Source organism: Scleropages formosus, chromosome 5 (assembly GCF_900964775.1).
Source record: "Scleropages formosus chromosome 5, fSclFor1.1, whole genome shotgun sequence".
In the NCBI taxonomy this organism is placed as follows: Eukaryota; Metazoa; Chordata; class Actinopteri; order Osteoglossiformes; family Osteoglossidae; genus Scleropages; species Scleropages formosus.
In genome coordinates, this window is record NC_041810.1 from 7,744,953 (window position 1) to 7,762,853 (window position 17,901).

General features: G+C 55.4%; 3 protein-coding genes across 3 annotated transcripts; 1 reads left to right on the plus strand and 2 right to left on the minus strand.

The window, feature by feature from the left end:
* Positions 1–276: 276 nt before the first annotated feature.
* On the plus strand, positions 277–5,367 carry LOC108926397 (syntaphilin-like). Its single transcript, XM_029251858.1, has 6 exons — positions 277–290; positions 2,283–2,384; positions 2,911–3,027; positions 3,240–3,323; positions 3,423–3,575; positions 4,353–5,367. The coding sequence occupies exons 2-6, from the start codon at positions 2,341–2,343 to the stop codon at positions 5,365–5,367; spliced, it is 1,413 nt and encodes a 470-aa protein (XP_029107691.1). The 5' UTR covers positions 277–290; positions 2,283–2,340.
* A 1,797-nt stretch (positions 5,368–7,164) lies between these two features.
* Positions 7,165–10,771, minus strand: LOC108926426 (NSFL1 cofactor p47-like). The gene is made up of 9 exons (XM_018739089.2): positions 10,632–10,771; positions 10,162–10,259; positions 9,896–9,973; positions 9,328–9,487; positions 9,113–9,208; positions 8,700–8,809; positions 8,200–8,337; positions 7,644–7,820; positions 7,165–7,549 (listed from the first exon to the last, which is right to left on the minus strand). Exons 1-9 carry the CDS (start codon positions 10,731–10,733, stop codon positions 7,387–7,389), a joined length of 1,122 nt encoding a protein of 373 aa, XP_018594605.2. The 5' UTR covers positions 10,734–10,771; the 3' UTR covers positions 7,165–7,386.
* Positions 10,772–12,394: 1,623 nt separating this feature from the next.
* LOC108926396 (protein FAM110B-like) lies at positions 12,395–17,125 on the minus strand. Its single transcript, XM_029251740.1, has 2 exons — positions 16,837–17,125; positions 12,395–14,749 (listed from the first exon to the last, which is right to left on the minus strand). Exon 2 carries the CDS (start codon positions 14,640–14,642, stop codon positions 13,392–13,394), a length of 1,251 nt encoding a protein of 416 aa, XP_029107573.1. The 5' UTR covers positions 14,643–14,749; positions 16,837–17,125; the 3' UTR covers positions 12,395–13,391.
* Between the last annotated feature and the right edge of the window lie 776 nt (positions 17,126–17,901).

Sequence of the window (17,901 nt, forward strand, 5' to 3'; positions counted from 1 at the left end):
AAGGGACATGAGACGGCTGACTGGATACTAGAGCGACACATTATTAGTAGTAGTAGTAGTATTATACACACCAGCTGCCAGTATTTGTGTCCTCAAAACGACACACTGTCCCTTTAAGAACCTCAAACGTAGAGCAGTGCGGCGCATCTGTGCGGTGACACCCCGCAAACACACACACACACACACACGCACGGGCGCGCGATCTGCGCATTTCTACTGTACACACACACACACACACACACACCTGTGAGTGCGGGGGCAGCGCTGCGGCTGCGCGGGGACGCGCGTCGGTAGGTTTATTGCCCGAACGGAACGCGCGGCGCTGTGGCGGTGTTTCGTGCTCGTTCCCGTGGGCGGATGCTGAGGCTCCGGGTCCAAAAGGTACGGGGTGGAAGGGGGTGGAACGCGCCGCAACGCGCCGTGCTGGCGGGCGGACGGACGGACTGACGGAGGGAGGGGTGTGTCTGTCTGCTCCCTGAACGCGCTCCAGGGCTGCGCAGCGCTCGGCCGTCGCACGACATCGCGCACCTGACTGGGGCACAGGTGGGTTTGGCGCGTGCTGTGTCTGTGCTGTGCTGTGCTGTGCTGTGCAGTGATGGCGGCTGGTTGCGGTGTCAGGTGTGTGTTCCTCAGCCAAGAGCGTCCTGTGGTCAGTTTCCACCTGGTTGATATATGATCATAATGATGCGTTTGTTGCGGATGAGGTTTAACACAAACACACACACACACACACACACAGAGGGAATGATCAAGAACCAGCCCTGGGCCCAGACTCGGTCCACAGTAACAGCAGTTTTCTGGCTATAGCCTTTCAGAGTGCTTTTCATAGGCAGCGATCTCCCTGATGGTATCAGTTTGGATTCCAGATCTCTCCTTCACAGAGATGGCCCTTCCATGGTGTCTCTTTGCTTCTTGTTCCCCTGTACCCCCTCCGGTGTGTCTGATAGCGTGAACCATCGCACACTCCCTGCCTGGCAAGAATAGCTCGGAATCAAATCTCATCAATGAAATTATTTGAATGTTACCCCTCAGGTACATCTTTCCAGGTGGTTTATGCGGTTCTCTCTTGGCAGGTGTTCCTCAGGGCTCAGTACTCAGACCCTCACTCTTCTACACCTACGTGGATGACCTTAGTGCTATGCTGGAGATACACAGCTCATCCTCACTTTACCCCAATTGATACAAATGTGTCACCACGCACAGCTCCACATCTTGAAGACCGAGAACCTTCCCCCCCTGGAGGTCCTTCCACCTGTAGGGAAACTCTGTGCTCAACTCACTTTTCTCACCTGCTTCATCCGTTAAGACCCTGTGAGTAATGATGGACTCACATCTCTACTGCTCTGAGCACAATGAAGCCATAAACCAGGACTGCAGATACCTTCTCTAGTGGAATTGACCCACATCCCACTGCACGCTCTGACAGCTCTTGGTTTGAGCCATGCTCGTATTCCACCTGTGCTACCGCTGTGGGCGTGGCTTCAGGTGATGCAGTGGGCATGGCCTCGGGCAGTGCTGTGGGTGTGGCCTTGGGCACTACCGGTGCTATATAGGTAGGAGATAAAGAAGAGCAAAGCGCACAGCTGGACCTGCTGGTTGTACCCGGGTTCGTGGATGCCGGTGCTCTCCTGCTCCTTTCACACACACCTGAACACACAAACTGTGTCCGCCACCCCTCCCGACCCTCCGCGTGAGGGATTTCAGGAGACTGACTGCGGATTAAATGAGCCCTGAATAACCCGATCGATGGGCCTTGGCAGAGAGCCGGCGCCCACGGGGATGCCCTCTCTTTCTCAGCTGTGTCTTCACTGCCGTGTCTAAACGGGGGAGGGGCGCCATCGTCTCATGTCCCACGGCGCCGAGCCGGAGCACCAGATGGAGGGGCAGCTGCCATACCCTCCAGGTGGCCCCCTCTGGGCTCAGGCACACAGAACATGGTGGAAGCAGAGGCATTGTGGGAGGACTCTGGGGGAAAGGCTTGACCAATCCAGGAGTGTTTTACTGCAGTGGCTGTGATACCTGTGTGTGTGTGTGTGTGTGTGTGTGTGTGTGTGTGTTAGTGAGGTGCCCGCCACCTGTCACACACAGGACACCTAGATGGAGGAAGGAGACACTGGATTCTCACTGAGCAGGAATGTAATGATGATTAGAGGATTGTGGCCAGCAGGGGGCACAACAGCTTTGTTCAATTCAGTGGCCAACCCGTGTGTGTGTGTGTGTGTGTGTGTGTGTGTGTGTGTGTGTGTGTGTGTGTTCATGTCTGTCTGTCTCTGTGTCCCAAGAGAACCTTCCAGTGACGTGTCACAGCATCAGAGAGAGAAAGAGAGAGCGGCTGCCCCCATGTCTGCCACCGCCAACCAGAGGGTTTCCTCAGCATCGCACAGGTAAACAACCCCCCCCCCCCCCGCAAGCTGTAAACAAACACAGCAAACAGAGGTGTTTCTGAGGTGTCATGTGTAAGAAGTCATGAGGAAAATTACTGGGAACATGAGAGCATCGCAGTGATGTTTACCATGTTGATACCTAGCACAACCGCAGCTGATCTCACTGTGGGTCAGCGTGGGTCAACGTGGGTCACACGAGGTCAGGGAGGAGCTGCGCGTCCAGCAGTGTGACTCTCGGGGCTGCGTGGCTAAATGTAGAGCCTTCCTCCCTCCTTCCTCTTCCTCTCTGTCCTGTAGAAGCAGCGTCCGGTAGAAACGAGAGCCTGTTTTGTCGGGGCACACAAATACCGAACCGCAGACAGGCATCCTTCACGAAATGTTCTCAGACAAAAGTTTCCCTTCGGCTGCAGACGCTCGGAAGAGCGTTTCGAGGAGAAGTTTGTCGTGTTGTAACCTTCCGGGCGCAGTTGAGCGCTTCCTGTCAGGGACTGGCTCTTCCTGTGGTGACCCTCTCCGTGTCCCTCAGCTTTGACTATTGCAGGCTGGTAGAGCTGGCCTCCTCTCCCCTGGACTCGGGCTGCATGGTGTCGCTGCGTCCCAGTCGCCGAGCGTTGTCCCCGCAGGCGCCGGAGCGCCACGGCCGGTAAGCCCCGCCCACCATCACAGTGTCCGCGGCTGCTTCGTGCCACCATGTCTCCCATCGGTCCGAGGACTCGGTAAAGAATATTGCGGTGGGGAGAAGATGTACGTGTTGTGATGCGATATCATGTGCGTTCGTCGATGTGAGACGTGATCCCAGGGTGCACGTTGCTCCACTTTGTCCCATTGATGGTTTATCGCTTCGCTTCTTGCCAGGTGCGCCACGGTCCCTGGCCCCACAAGGGACCCCTACAGTGCCGACATCAGCCCCCCTGCGAGGGCGCACCCAGGAACGCCCAGGTGAGTCTCAACCCCCCCCATACACACACACACACACACACACTGGGTGGAAACTGCCCCCTCCGCCCTGACCCAATACGACCTGACTCACCCCCGCAGGCGCCAGGCAAAGTTCAGCACATCGTGTGGCGACAACCATGGGATTCGCCCCCCTCCACCGGAGCAGTACCTCACGCCGCTGCAGCAGAAGGAGGTTTGCATCCGACACCTGCGGGCACGACTTCAGGAGAATGTCGAAAAGCTACAGGACAGGTGAGATGCACACAAAAAGCGTGTGTGCTGCTGTATGTGGCTCACCTGTGAGGGGCGGAAGATGGGGGGGGGGGTCAAATCTTCAGTGTTATAACCAGCAGGCTATTATTTCTGATATGTTTATTTTGTTCACTGTGTCGTGAAGCACTAAGAAGTGTAGCACAGACGTTTATTGTTGTAGTTGTAACTGGATGTATTAAAAGCTGATGCAATGGGAACAGCCCTCTCGGTCACTGGGAATCAACTGCGTCTCCATGGTTACGTCACCATGGATACATCACCATGGTTACGGCCTCACTTAACGTTAAATCCTGGTTTTTTTAAACTGTTTTTGTGCTCCGTCCAGCAACTGGGTTAAAGGGAAAGATACCGTTGCTGTTAAATTCGTAATTTCATGCGGAAAACATGACGGGAATTTATATTTCACCATGAAGTTTCTGCTGCAGCTCAAACATGTCTGAGCGGAACTGCCTTTGTGTGTGTGTGAGTTTTTGGCTCTTGGGAGTGAAGTGCGGTCACCAGGGGCATCATCACACCAGAGCACCATGTGAAATACTCCCGCAATCATGTGCATCAGAACCGCTGTGGATACTTTAAATCCAGGCTTAAGACCCACGTGGAGGTCATGCAGGGCAGTTGTGCCAGCTGTGTATATTAACAGCCTTCAGTGTGATTTTTCCCTCTACATTTCAAGTGCAGTTGAGCTGACTTAATGGTTCAGGGCCGCAGCTGCCACTTGAACCTCAGGCAAATGGCCACCATCCCTCATGTGTGCAGGGACGCCGAGGTGGAGGAGCTGCGCGCGCAGCTGTGGCGCATGCAGGAGGATTGGGTGGAGGAGGAGTGTCGGCGCGTGGAGGCACAGCTGGCGCTCAAGGAGGCGCGCCGCGAGATCCAGCAGTTGCAACGTGTCGTCGAGGCCGTGCGCTCCCGACTGGGCGGAGCTGGCGCCGGCGACGAGGGCTTCCGCGACATCAGCGCCCAGAACCACAAGCTGGATGCGCTGCTGCTAAGCATGGAGCTGGCCCAGGAGGCACGGCCTGCCGGCACATCCTGGTCCTGCGGCGCCTCCCCGAGCCGCTCGCTCACCCGCAGCTCCACCTACACAAAGCTGAGCTGCGAGGCTCTGCCCGACCGCGACGGCCTGTCCGGCGAGGAGACGCTGGACAGCGGTTTCGTGGGCGGCGGCAGCCGGGCCGACCTGCTGCTGGATCCGGAGTCCGAGTCGCCGCTGCCACGCTCGTCCACCTACGACAAGCTGTGTGTCGACACCCCGCCCTTCTTCCTGGAACCCCTCCTCCTGGGCGCACCGTGCGAGCAAGCTGTGCAGACGGATGGAACACCCCGCAGCCCAGATGCCGTCTCCGCCTGGACCTCCGCCGAGGTGGAGGATCTCGACAGCATCGCCGGTACGTCCCCACCTCCCTCCTGTGCTCTTCAGCTGGCGCCCCCTGGTGGCAATGCGGAGCAGCAGCCTGCAGACGAGACGCCGCTGCACGAGCTGATGGAGGTGACGGTGATGGAGGAGGAGGAGGAGGGGGAGGGGGCGGCAGAGGTGGCGGGGCCGCCTCACAAGAGCTATTGGAGCCGCCTCTTTGTGGTGGACCTGCTGGCAGTGGGACTCCCTGTGGTGCCGGCCCTGGCCTGGCTGTGCCGGGCCCCCTGCAGGGCGGGACCCCCCATCTGCAACATTGGCTCGCTGCTGCGCGGCTGCTGCACTTTGGCGCTGCACTCGCTCCGGAGAGGGGGCGGGGCCAAGGGCGGGCCAATGGGCAGGGTCATGCAAATTTAAAGGGCCACTGTGTAATTTCCACCTGATCCCGACTGCACATTCACACGTGATGAAACAGTTTGTGTTTAAACAAGGTGCTGTGAAAAGGAACACGCCTGGTGTCCAGTTTCCTTTGCAGGCTTTACGGTGTATCCCGGCCTCTTGCACCACGACCCTTTGACCTTTAACCAGCTCGATCACTGCTCTCTCCCACAGTGATTGTCTCCCTCCCGTGTGTATCACGGACAGCAGGCACCAGCCAGCTTGTGCTCATAGGACCTGGGTTTGAATTCCACCACCTGCTGTAATGCCCTTGATGAAGGTACTTTCCTGAACCGATACAGTAAAAACCACCTTGCTCTAGAAATGGGTAAATCAGTGTAAGTGACTTTGGAGAAAAGCTTAAGCTAAAGAAGTAAATATTAATGTTATGCAAATATAAGAACGCTGATTGGCTGAACAGGGTGTCCTTTCTCTGTAATTGGGTGGGCAGGGCAAAGACAGAGAAGCACCACCTACTGTTTATCAGCCAAAGGTGACATTTCTGGCACAAACATCTTGGTCTGAAACGAGTTACTGTCAGACCTCGAGTCACAACGCACATAATCTGTGCCTAATGTTTATGGAATGTATTTTCTTTTGTCCTCTTGGTGCGGAAAGGAAAGCAGGCTGATCAAGGAGGAACAGATGATGGTGACAGTGACAATGAGGATCAGTGACAGAAAGGGGATCGTCATGGCAACGCTGAGCGTATCGGTGCTTATCAGTGCTTTTCTGTGCTTGTGACTGTTGTGTTTAAATTGAAATTAATAAGATAATATTAAGGTGGTAAATTACAGCACATTGCTTTGGCAGCTGCCTGACATTTGTGAGACTTCTGGAGAATCTATGTTGTGTGGCGGCTCACAGCATCCATGACGTGTTGGCATGAATTGCCTTGAGCGCATTACTACTGCGAATGTTTAAATGTAATTGTACATAAGATGTCACGTCAGACTGTAACAGTGTAAAGATATTTAACTCAAATGTGATTTGCCGATCGCTTAACGCTCCAAGTTAATCTGAAAGTTCTTGTCGTGGGTTTCCAACTCACTCTCACGAATGTAGTAGCTGCGACGTCGCTATGAAACGGGATTAAGTGGGAACTCGCGAATATTCAGCCACCTGTGAGCAACATGAAGCGACGAGCAGCATTAATAGTGCAGCGCTGTATCCGTCCGTGTTACGTGTGCGCATTCGCATCCAGGGCCGTGCTGTGCGTCACGCTGCCGTTCCACCTTCTGTACTTCGACAATCATGCGTTTGCGTGCCGGTGGCGTGTCCTGTCCGCATCCACATGAGCAAGGACCTCCGAACATGTGACTGTATGTATGAATAAACCTGTGACGAATGTGACTCTTGCACTCAGCTGCTCTCATCTTTGTCTACGCTCACTGATCCCCTGTGGGACAGCCCATCTCTCCATCATGAGTTCAGCTCCTTAACTGCTCCGCTCCCATCTGCATCTCCCTTGAGTCTTTACTAAAGTGTAAAGTGACAATGAAAATCTTCAAGTAACAGCAGGTGGGGGAATAGTTAGAGCATCACTTCACAAGCCAAGGAACTGCTCTAATGCCCTTGAACAAGGTATGCTCCCTGCACCAATACTGTAAAAATTCCCTTGCTATATTAAATTGGTAAAAGTAGCTTCATGTACCTTAAGTCTGTACTCTGTGTGACGCACGAGTCTCGCATGCAGTTAGAACTTTGGGTAAACTGTCTATGGACATTTAGTAGGTGACAAAAATGGAACATCCTGTAGCTGAAATGAACCATTAAAAAAAAAAAAAAAAACTTTATTATACATGTTTCTTTTCAATAATAGTGTATTCAGAAACCCACTGAATTTCCCACTCCACCCCCTCCCCTTCAGGCTTATAGATCAGGGGGAGGGGTTGTCATTTGCCATTATTGGTTAAGGTGTAAAACATCACACCACAGAGGTATGAAGAGTCCACATGTTGTCCAGCAGAAGTGCACCCCGTCCAGCAGGGGGAGCCGTCACTTCAGCTGCTGCACGATGACGGCGTTGAGCAGGTTGGCCTCCTTCAACGTCAAGCTCTCGTCCATCAGCTCCTTGTTGGGAAACGTGGTCATGAGAACGAACTCCACGGAGGCCATAGCGGGTCGCGCCGCCGCCACAAACTGCCGCACGTCCGATATCCTGGCAGAGAGAGCAACAGGGGGGAGTGATGCCTCCCACTTCCACTCACAAATTCAGCTCCCTGACATCCTGTAGGAGGGGTCAAGCACCTCACCTATGGGTGTGGTTGAACTTCTGCACCAGACGCCCGCCGTCAGCGAGTCGCAACTGGATGCTGGTGACGGGCTGCGTGTCGTCCAGGCGCATGGCACTACGAGCCTGAGCCTCACTGGCCTCCTGTGCGTCAGCGTCCCCCGACAGGCTGGCCAAGGACACAAAGTGAGCAGCGGCGCTGTGGACGGAAGGAGCGAGAGGCGGTGGGACACGGTGACGAGCAAACAAAGCGTGACAAAGAGCAGCTTTTCATATCTGAGAACCGGGGGATTACGATACGACTGAGGACACTGTTCTGACGTCTGCAGAAGAACAGCACTGCAAATAAATCACTGCTCATTTGGGCAAAGGGGGGAATAAAACTTCTCACTTCCTGTTTTGGATCTTTGTATTTGAGGACAGAATGAAAGGTACGATATACTAATGTTTCACTCCCTTCTACAGCAAATCCCCTCCTCTTCTGTGACCAGTCTGCCCACTTCTACCAGTCTACAGTAGGACTGGTGCCCAGGCAACTGAGAGCCATTTCACTGGTCTGCCCCTGCCCCCAACCCCACCTGCCAAGCTTCTGGCCTTCCCCCCCAAAGGCCTTGAACGCAGCCTTGGGTTTGCAGAACTCCTCGTCCCGGTGGTCCTCCATGTCCAGGTTGACGTGGCCCCCCGAGGCCAGCTGCCTGAGCTCCAGCGGGATCTCTCTGTGTGAACAAACACAAACACACGTCCACGGGAATGAAGACTGTTTCATCCCATAAACGTACAACAATCAGCACTGAACAGGAACTTGTGGAGCGAGCATTATTTTTATTAGTTTTCACTTCAATGTAGCACAGAGTTGTTGAAATATTAATGTGTCAATATTTTTTTTTTTTAATAAAAGCATGTCAAATTTTTTCAGAACCTAACAGATCAAGTTAACCTTTTATGGGGGGGTAACCATGAATTTGGAGTTATGAACACACTGAATTAAACTCCTGGTCCCAGTTGGGTCTGTAGGCTGAGCACCCCACGAACTCCAACGGTGTGATGTTCCACGGGCAGCGAGCTCAACTCTACTCACCCTCGGCGAATCGTCTCCAGGAAGTCAGCGTTCTCGGGGTCCGTGTACTTCCTGAGGTCACCGTCGTCGAGGCTGAATCCCAACTTCCAGAGCTTCAGCACCACCTGCACCTGAAGGCGAGAGGAAAATCAACCAGGATGATGTCAGCAAGGCACAGGTGCTCTCCACTCTTTTGTCACGTCGCACTTCTCAACTTCACATGTATGTGTGCAACAGTTTTAAAATACCTGTGTGTGTGTAAAACTGTAAATATGTAGCGTACATGTCGCAACATTTTGATTACAGGAGGTTTTCTTTGGAAATGGACAGATAATATTCTCAATTTTTTTGGTAATTTTACTGGAGCAATTTTAGCTGCGGGTGGGATTTGAACCTGAGAGAGAGAGAGGGAGAGAAAGGAGCTCAACACTAACCTCCTGCTTACTGTTCGAGCTCCGCCTCTCTCCAGCCACATAAGTTGATCGCTCCTCAGTGGTGGCACCCAGTCGGTAGCCGCCACCCACAAAGGGCTGGACAGAAAAAGATGGCAGGGTAATTAAAGGGTGCAGCAGCAGGTCCCCGGAGATGAGCGCTGATCAGCTCAACTCACTTGTGAAAGACACCAGTTTGCAAGCTTTCCTACCCCTACCTTGCTAGGTTCCCCGAAGCCCTTGCCAGCCCTGTCCACTGGCACAGCGCCATGCTCCTTGGCCCCCCTGAACAGCTCCTCCACTACCTCATGGGAGCTCTTCTTCTTGGGGGGGCCTACAATCTGCTGGCCGCTGCGTTCCGAACCCCCGGCGTAGAACCTGAGGAAGGACACGGAACACGTGGGAGATGCTGAGATGATCACACACAGAAGCGCTGAAGCGGTGGGCAAACCTCAGTGCACCATCAGCAGATGCCTCCCACACACTCCAATGCCAAAGTGAGAATTTTCTGTCTGGGAGAGAGAGAGAGAGAGAGAGAGAGAGAGCTGTGCTTGGGAACACAGTGGGGTCCTGCAGTCACAGCCTCTCAGCGCCCATTATTGCGCAACATGACCATTAAAGACGCCCAGCTGAACTCACATGTTTACAGTGCAAACTGTTTTGCACACCGGTATAAATGGTACGGGAGCAGTTTCCTGCTCTGACGTTCCTCAACGGACACCTTCAGCGATCTGCGCGCCGTCCCACATCCAAAGGCCCGTCAGGGTTATGCGACACATCCCTCACCTCTGTCCCTCGTCCTCGTCGCTGTGCTGCTGCTGCTCCTCGTGCACCAGGTCCCAGAAGGACGTCACCCTGGGCTGGCTGACGAAACAGGGCAGAGGGGACATGGCTGACGTGAGCATCATGAGGAAGGACGGACACACACACACACACAGAACGCAGGAGGTGCTCTAAGAGGTACCTCCTGACCCTCCTCAGCACTGTGTGAGGAGCCACGGCACGCACGGGGGGGGACGGCGGTTGGGGTCTCTAAAGTCTAGCGTGAGCACCTCGGTGCTGCGGGGCGGGACGTCGGCGGGGTTTCCGGCTGCTGAAACGTGGGGACGTCCTCGTCTCCGCCGTCCTCATAGAAGTTGGCCAGAGCCACCTGAGGGAGCGGACAGGCGGGGGGGGTCAGCTGGAGGCGTCGAAGCCGGGATGTGTGTGTCATGACTCATTCATGATGTGATGATGTGCCACAGAACACCCACACACCACGTCTGCGCTCCTCCTACCCGTCGGTGTGTGTGTGTGTGAGAGAGAGAGAGAGAGAGAGAGAGAGAGAGAGAGAGAGAGAGAGAGAGAGAGAGAGAAGCACAGCGACACAGGAGAAGCCTGGTTGTTCAGACGCCCAACGCCGAGTGACTCTGCGTTCCGCTCGCTCCCAACCGGGTAGCTATGCTATGCTATGCTATGCTATGCTAATGCTAAACTAAGCTAACGCACAGCTACTGAAAACTGCCGCTCCTTCTGCGCATACCTGCAGGTCCCAGCCTGCGGACTCCAGGAAGAAACGGGCTCTCCCTTCGTCCACATCGGTCACAGCCACAAACTCCCTGACAGACTCCTCCTGAGCTGCCATCTCGGAGGGACGCAGCGCGCAGCTCTTGCTCGCTCGCACTTCCGTATACGCACTTCCGGTGCCCGTGACAACATCCGGTCCTCGCCGGTTTTGAAAATGACCATTTCCGATTAATTGAGAAATGATTCTACAAGTATAGTTGTTTCTACTCTGCTCGGGTTCATTTTGGGTTTTTTTTTTTGGCAATTTATCTTTTCAGTGACATAAAAATACTCCGCTTGTCTCGACTCTGAGAATTATGTGATGTACAGTAATGACAAAAAGAAATTGTGTCCGTTAAGTTACTCACTGTACTTAAGTTTAGATTTGATTCGCGTAGCAGTTACATGTAAAAAACCAGAAGGTTAAATTCCGTGCTCATGTAATATAGCCAATAATTCGCAAGAAAAGAGCGGTCTCTGTCAGTGTTAGCAATTCGTATTGGAGGGGGGGCGCGGTGCCGGTGGGTTGGACCGGGTCCTGCTCTCCAGTGGGTGTGGGGTTCGAGTCCCGCTTGGGATGTCTTGCGACGGACTGGCGTCCCGTCCTGGGTGCGTCCCCTCCCCCTCCCCCTCCGGCCTTACGCCCTGAGTTGCCGGGTTAGGCTCCGGTTCCCCGCGACCCCGTCTGGGACAAGCGGGTCGGAAAGTGATTCAGAGGCGAAGCGGCGGTGTTTCCACGTCTCACCAGCAGATGGAGACAAAGAATCCGGACGACTGGCGGGTACCGTCTGTAGGGTAACAGTGGCGATTCGTTACAGCGGCAAGTTCACCTCATGCCACGATTAATCAATAACACAGTATTTTATTTAATGATGTCCCATTTATACTTATGCATTGGCGTGGCGTATGTGAATGCTGCAGTTCATGGGTCCTCCAGCAAGACCCATCCCTAACCTGAACCCTTTCCCTTTCCCTATATACCCCACAAGTGCTCCTTATTGAACGTGTCTGTCTTTTTAATAACAGCCTTGACAAAGATGCCGCAGCCTGCTGGATGCCGGAGAGTTCCCCCAGGTCACTCTGAGGCCCCTACTCCACACAATGGTTAGGGGGTCACCACTGGAACTCCCGCAGAATCGTGACAGCCAATCAGAAAGAAGCACGGAATTATGTACAGGAAGGGGGGTGCGGTGGCGCAGTGGGTTGGACCACAGTCCTGCTCTCCGGTGGGTCTGGGGTTCAAGTCCTGCTTGGGGTGCCTTGTGACGGACTGGCGTCCCGTCCTGGGTGTGTCCCCTCCCCCTCTGGCCTTACGCCCTGTGTTACCGGGTAGGCTCCGGTTCCCCGTGACCCTGTATGGGACAAGCGGTTCTGAAAATGTGTGTGTGTGTGTGTATGTACAGGAATAGACTCGACCATCAACAATTTACGTGAATCCACACCAGCCTCCGGTACCGGGTAAACTCCAAAAATCCCCCATGGTTTACCTTCCTTCCAGATTGTCCCACGCTCGTGAGCGCCAGATGGTACCGGACTGACAAAGGCACCTTTCCCGTCAAACACCCACATTTACCTGCATTTACCGATTGCCTGTGGGCACAAAGAGTACAGCAGCCTGTGGGCGAAGGAAGGGATATGATGGCATTTATTAACAGAGTGTAACAAGGACAATTAACATTGTAGTTATGAGATGATTCGGTGCCTCATGCATTGCCTACACACACACACACACACACACACACACACACACGCACACTTTTATGGACAGGAGTTATTGTTGCACCTGTACACTTAAGACCAACCGCGAACCATGTTCACACCTTACAGCTCCATGGCGGAAATACGACACATGGGTTTGAGTGCCATGTGACACATTTCGTTCAGTGAAACACAGTGAAGTACAACACACTCAGTGACCCCAGTGTGTTGGGGTGGCAGAGGAGGGTGGGGGTGACACTTGCAGTGTAAAACACTTTATTTCACTGAGGACTCCCAGTGCACCTCCATACCCGCCCTGAATCGCTCTATCAGGTGACTCACGGGTGACTCAGTGATGACTCAGCCCTCCCCTGGCCTGAGGGCGCAGTGATTCGAACCCGTGGCTCACCAGTGAACCCAGTCAGTGAGTGCCATGTTTCCACGGTGACACCTGACTGAGGCCAGTCACACTTTTTCCAGGGTCTCCTCAGTTTACAGTCCACGCCCTGTAACTTCCCATCATGCACAGTTTCCACCAAGTCGTGCTATGTTTGTCTGAGACACTGGAGCCTGGGCGCAGCCTAGAGACCCCCACCCCCCACCATGGCACACAGAGACAAGCCCACTGTGGGCCTGGAAGAGCTGCACACACAGGTAGAGTGACACACTGGCAGAAGAAAACAAGAAAATGATCTAGGGAGTTCCACCCCCTCCATGGACTTTACTGCAATGATGATTATCAGTGAAGTCAAGTGAGGAAGCAGAAAGACAAGGGAGCAACTCAGCATTCACAGCAACTCAACAGTTCCCTGCAGTTTTTACAATGATTTTACACTTTTCAGCCACAGACACACACTGGTGAATCACGGTTAGTTCGCCAGCACCGTCAGGTGGCCTGAAAGTCTGTCGTTTTGGTACCCGAGTGTCCTAGCGGCTCTCCTTCACCGCTTCTTCCGTGCAACCCGACCGTTTAGATGCTTCCGAGTTGTCAAAGTGCAGCCACCTCCTTGGCGACCCCGGCGACTCCAGCGACCCCCAGCTATATACCCCAGGCCTGGCGCAGCCCATAGAGCCACTTGATGACGCGGGCGTTCCTCTCGATGACGGACACACCGTAAGGGGCGCGTCCTGTGGGCGGCTCCACCTCATCCAGGTCCCGGTCGCTGGCCTGCGACCGACCGCCGTGTTCCGACCCCGGAGCGCTGGCGCTGCGCAGCCTCGAGAGCGAGGTGATGTCGGAGCCGGCCCAGGTGAGACCCTCCACCTCGCCGGGGTCCAAGCCGCAGTAGTTGAAGAAGCGCTCGAGGTCGGCCGGCGCCCGGGACAGCCGGTCACTCAAGTCTGACTTGGAGCGCTGCAGGGAGCAGGTGGAGGCTGGCGAGCCGGGGGGTGGCGGAGACTGAACCGAAGGAAGCCGCGGCTGCGGTCGCTGCAGCAGGCGCAGCTGCAGCTGAGCCCTGAGGGGGGAGCCCTGCGTCGCGTGGGGTCTCACGTCCACCCTGCGCACGGCCACGCCGGGGGGGCTTTGCAGAGAACAGGAAGGCTGGGAGGCCGCCCCGCTGCTTCGGGCGATGCCGTGATGGAGTTTGGGAGGTGGGGCTGAGGCGCTGGAAGGGAGGGGGGCATCAGACACGTTGATGAGGTTGGTGAGGGTCTCCAGGTTGAGTGGCGTGACGCCGCAGGCCTCCGGGCGCTGGGTCTTGCGGGCAGTGGGGTGTGGCACTGTGGGCGGGGCCAGAGGCCTGGGGCCAGTCGAGGTACTAACAGCCAGCGTCATGGGGGTGCTCGGCGGGACCAAGGAAGGAGAGGAAATGCTCAGGGCACGAACTTGCTGGATGGAGGTCCGTGTGGGTGTGGCATGAGGGTCAAGGGGAGTGGCTACAGATCGGAGGCGTGCGGTCATTGTTCTGGGTGGGCCGATGGCCTGGGCTGCTGAGTTCTGAGGGCTGGTGGGTGCGGTCAAGGGCTGGACAGGTGAGGTCAGGCTTCGGCCTTGGCTCAGGGCAGAGTGGGCGGACGTCTTCTGGAGAGGCGTGGGCCTGGCCGGGTGGCGCGGCGGTGTCGCCGGCATGCACACGGGCTCCTGCTTGCTCTGCATTACCTGCTGGCTCTTCACATACTTGGCTTTGTCCGCCTCCAGGCGCTCCACGGCGCTGGGCCGCCCCTCCGCGGGAGCCTCTGTCCGCCGAAAAAAGTGGGGTCCCTTGGAGCGCAGGCGCAACGGTGGGACAGAGGGGCTGGGAACCCCCGCCATTCGCCCACACGATGGCCGGAGGGTCTCTACTGACATGAGGGGGCACTAGAGGACTGTAGCTGCTTCCTTCCCGCGAGGGGTCAGGACACCGGTGTAGCGTTTGCACGATCAGCGAGTCCACGTGTGGGGGCCCAGAGAGACTCCTGTAGAGAAGAGATAGGAGATTAGATGTGGCTCGACATCGGCTCCACAGCAGGGACAGAAGGTGTGTCCTGAAACAGAACTCCAGGCGAGACCCCTCCAGCAGCTTTCAAGGACGACATGTGGACAGAGGGAGACACACTCAGAGTTTTACACAGCCACCATGCTCCCAGCCCTCCTCACGCAACAAACGCTCATACAGGGTCCAGGCTGTCTTCAGAGCCAGTTTCAGAAATGAGGTGTAGGGAATTTATACCATGGTGGCCTGCTGGAGGTGGACCTCACACCCTTCAGGATCTCATGGTCCAGCCCGGTGTGGTGGAATTCATCCTCTTCTCTACACATCTGCCTGAGCAGCAAACGTGGTCTTCGCAGCACGATGACCGTCCTCTGCCCGTCCCTAGAACCCCAGCCTCATCTCGGGGTCATCGTGGGATTCAGGCTCAGATGTGGTCAACAACGGACCGACTGGGTGCTCTTGTCCCCGCATCTCATTCAGCACAGATTCTACCTTCACACTCATGGTGTTGTTCTTCCTGGGTTCAGGAATGACACACCAATCGCTAAACTCCAGTCCTCCAGCTTCTCCACAGCCAAACTCTGCATGTTTTCATGACCCCCCCACCACCACCACAGCGAGATCAACAACATGACCCCCATGAGCTGTAAAACTAGTCAACACTGTGATTATTTCCCTGCTACGTTCTTCCCACAGGTGACAGTCTCGCAATGGCGCCGTGTTAAACGGGAGTGAAACGCACCCACAAACACGCACAACACGCACAAAACTTGCTTCCTTGGTCGTCTCCTCCTGCAGCCAGAAATGCGCCGTATACCTCACAGAGGGTCGTACGAATTCGTACGCGCCCCCTTTGGCCTCTCTGTCTCGGTCGAGGTTCCCTCACCAACCCGTCCTTCTGGACAAACCTGAAGCTGGACCTCGCTTGGCTAGAAATCAGGGGAAGGAGCAGAGCCCTGACATCATCCATAGCTGCCTCTCACCCCGGGAACAACCTTCTCGTCGGATCACTGATGGTTGCGGTGACGGCGCATGCGGCGGTGGTGGGTTTGAGATCCGAGACCCCTCCGCGAGCGAACCAGGTTTACATGACCCCTTAACCTACTTTTGCTCACTGTGGTGCAGTGAGTCGTCTCAGGGAGCAGCTCACTTTGTCTCAGGGACATTTTTACCACAACAGAGCTGTGAGACTCACCGGTGGATTCCACACATTTCTCGCATTGTTGCTACAGGACCGGAGCGTCGCTCCACCCACACGCCGAGAGCACGGGGGGCTGGAACTGAGACACTTTCTCTCATTTATCCCACACTTTCTCCAAAGACCTTGATCAGCGGTACCACAGCAATAGGGATTCGAACCCATGTCCGTCGAGCGCAAGACGGCAGAGCTAACCACTACTCCCCCTGCTGGCCCTCGGGAGAGACGCCAGTGACCACGGCGTCCAGGCGCTGACATCACTGGGGTATAGGGATAAAACGAGAGATCGGTGATGCGGCAGCGATGATGTCGGAGCACTGATCTAAAGCTGAGCTCCGTTCAGCTGCTCGATTCCTGGGCAAGAGGACTTTCCACGTGAGGTTTCCACACTGAGGAAATTACACTGATTTACCCATTTCCACAGCACGCTCATCTTTTCTGTATCAGTTCAATGGAAGTACCTTGAGTGAGGGAACTGCCAGTGGGATTCGAACCCCCAGACTACAAAGGAACGGTTGTAACCCGCTGACGAGCAGGTGCTAATTGCACATGGAGATGAACAGTGATCCTGGGTGAAGGTGTTCAGCTTCCTGGTAGAAGGAGCGGGGTGGAAGCGTCCCGTGTGCCGTGAACATGGCAAGACACGTCTCGCGAGTGTCTCCTGGAGCCGAGGGAGGAGTGCGGACACGCCTGGCCTGCCTGCACACGCCACGCCAGGAGCTCCGGGAGCCGCAGATCGAGCGTGACGGGGCGGCTGGGCCCGGGACGGACGCCCGCAAAGCAAACACACACGCACACAGACGCGCACACAGAGCGAGCACGCAGAGCGCAAAAACACGGAGCGCCCAACCTCCTCCTCAGGTTCTCCTCACCTGGGCTTCCTGGTCCCGGGTTCCGCTGGCGTGTGACGGAGCGTTGGTGGAGCTGTGTGCTGCGCTCAGGTGGTGTGACGCTGTGAGCTGGTGTGGGGCAGAGACAACCCAAATTTGAAGCGAGCACACACACACACAGACGCAAACAGGCTCCTCCTCCTGTCCAATCAGGAGCACTGGTGACGTCAAACTGTTTTTGTTAATGTGCAGGACGGTGAGAGTCCACCTGTGGAGAAGGTGTGAGAGCGTGTGGACAGCAAAACACTTCATCCTCACATGAGCGCACTCCTGCGGGGGGTGGGAGGTGGGGTCCACTCTCTCACCGACTGCACTCCCATCACACTGTTTCACACCGGCCACACAGTCGTACTCACCGCACTCATGATGATACCGGTAAATACAGTGTTTTACTCTGACAAAGAGAATACAGTAAAATACATGTTTTTGTAGTAACTGAACAACAATCGTTGAATTGACCCCCCGCTCCACAGGCTCAAGTGTCTCAGGTTCGAGGGCCGACACCCCCTAACCCCTAACCCCGACTCCGCCCGCTGCTGCCGGCAGTCTGCGCTGTCATCACTGCGATGATTCAGATAGAATTTTCTGGAATATTGACTTCCTGTTGTGTGCCGTTTCTAATCCGCTGCATCCTGGGGGTCTGGGAGGGAGCAGGGAGAGTTAGGACCCTGCTAGAACTGGTCACAACTCACACTCACACAAACACACAGCATGTCCCCACAGGAAACCGCCCTTGCGGAAACTCCCAGCATGCCCTGGGGCTGTGTTCCCCCCCCCATAATCACGAGAGGCTGACTCTCCCAGGTACAGGGGTGTGTGGCAACGATGATTCCCAAGCGCTCTGATGTGGACTGAGTGTCTCACTTGGATGTGGACTGGTCAACATTCACAGTACGTGTGTCTTGTGGCACCGGGGAGGGACAGAGGTGCTAAAAAAAGAGCGACACAGCAACCGTGCAACCTGTGAACGCGCCTGGGGCCCGACGTCTGTTCGTAACTCATTCTGCTCGTAACTCCGAAGACACCGTTACCACGAACTCGCCACCG

What these genes read in the sequence shown, in the direction of transcription:
- LOC108926397 (XM_029251858.1), top strand. Translation starts at nt 2,341, where the DNA reads ATGTCTGCCACCGCCAACCAGAGGGTTTCCTCAGCATCGCACAG. An exon ending in GCGCCGGAGCGCCACGGCCG is followed by an intron (nt 3,028 to 3,239) that starts GTAAGCCCCGCC and finishes GCTTCTTGCCAG; the next exon opens with GTGCGCCACGGTCCCTGGCC. An exon ending in GCGCACCCAGGAACGCCCAG is followed by an intron (nt 3,324 to 3,422) that starts GTGAGTCTCAAC and finishes TCACCCCCGCAG; the next exon opens with GCGCCAGGCAAAGTTCAGCA.
- LOC108926396 (XM_029251740.1), bottom strand. Translation starts at nt 14,642, where the DNA reads ATGTCAGTAGAGACCCTCCGGCCATCGTGTGGGCGAATGGCGGGGGTT.
- LOC108926426 (XM_018739089.2), bottom strand. Translation starts at nt 10,733, where the DNA reads ATGGCAGCTCAGGAGGAGTCTGTCAGGGAGTTTGTGGCTGTGACCGAT. An exon ending in GCTTCGGGGAACCTAGCAAG is followed by an intron (nt 9,209 to 9,327) that starts GTAGGGGTAGGA and finishes TTTTCTGTCCAG; the next exon opens with CCCTTTGTGGGTGGCGGCTA. An exon ending in GAAGGCCAGAAGCTTGGCAG is followed by an intron (nt 7,821 to 8,199) that starts GTGGGGTTGGGG and finishes TTCCGTCCACAG; the next exon opens with CGCCGCTGCTCACTTTGTGT.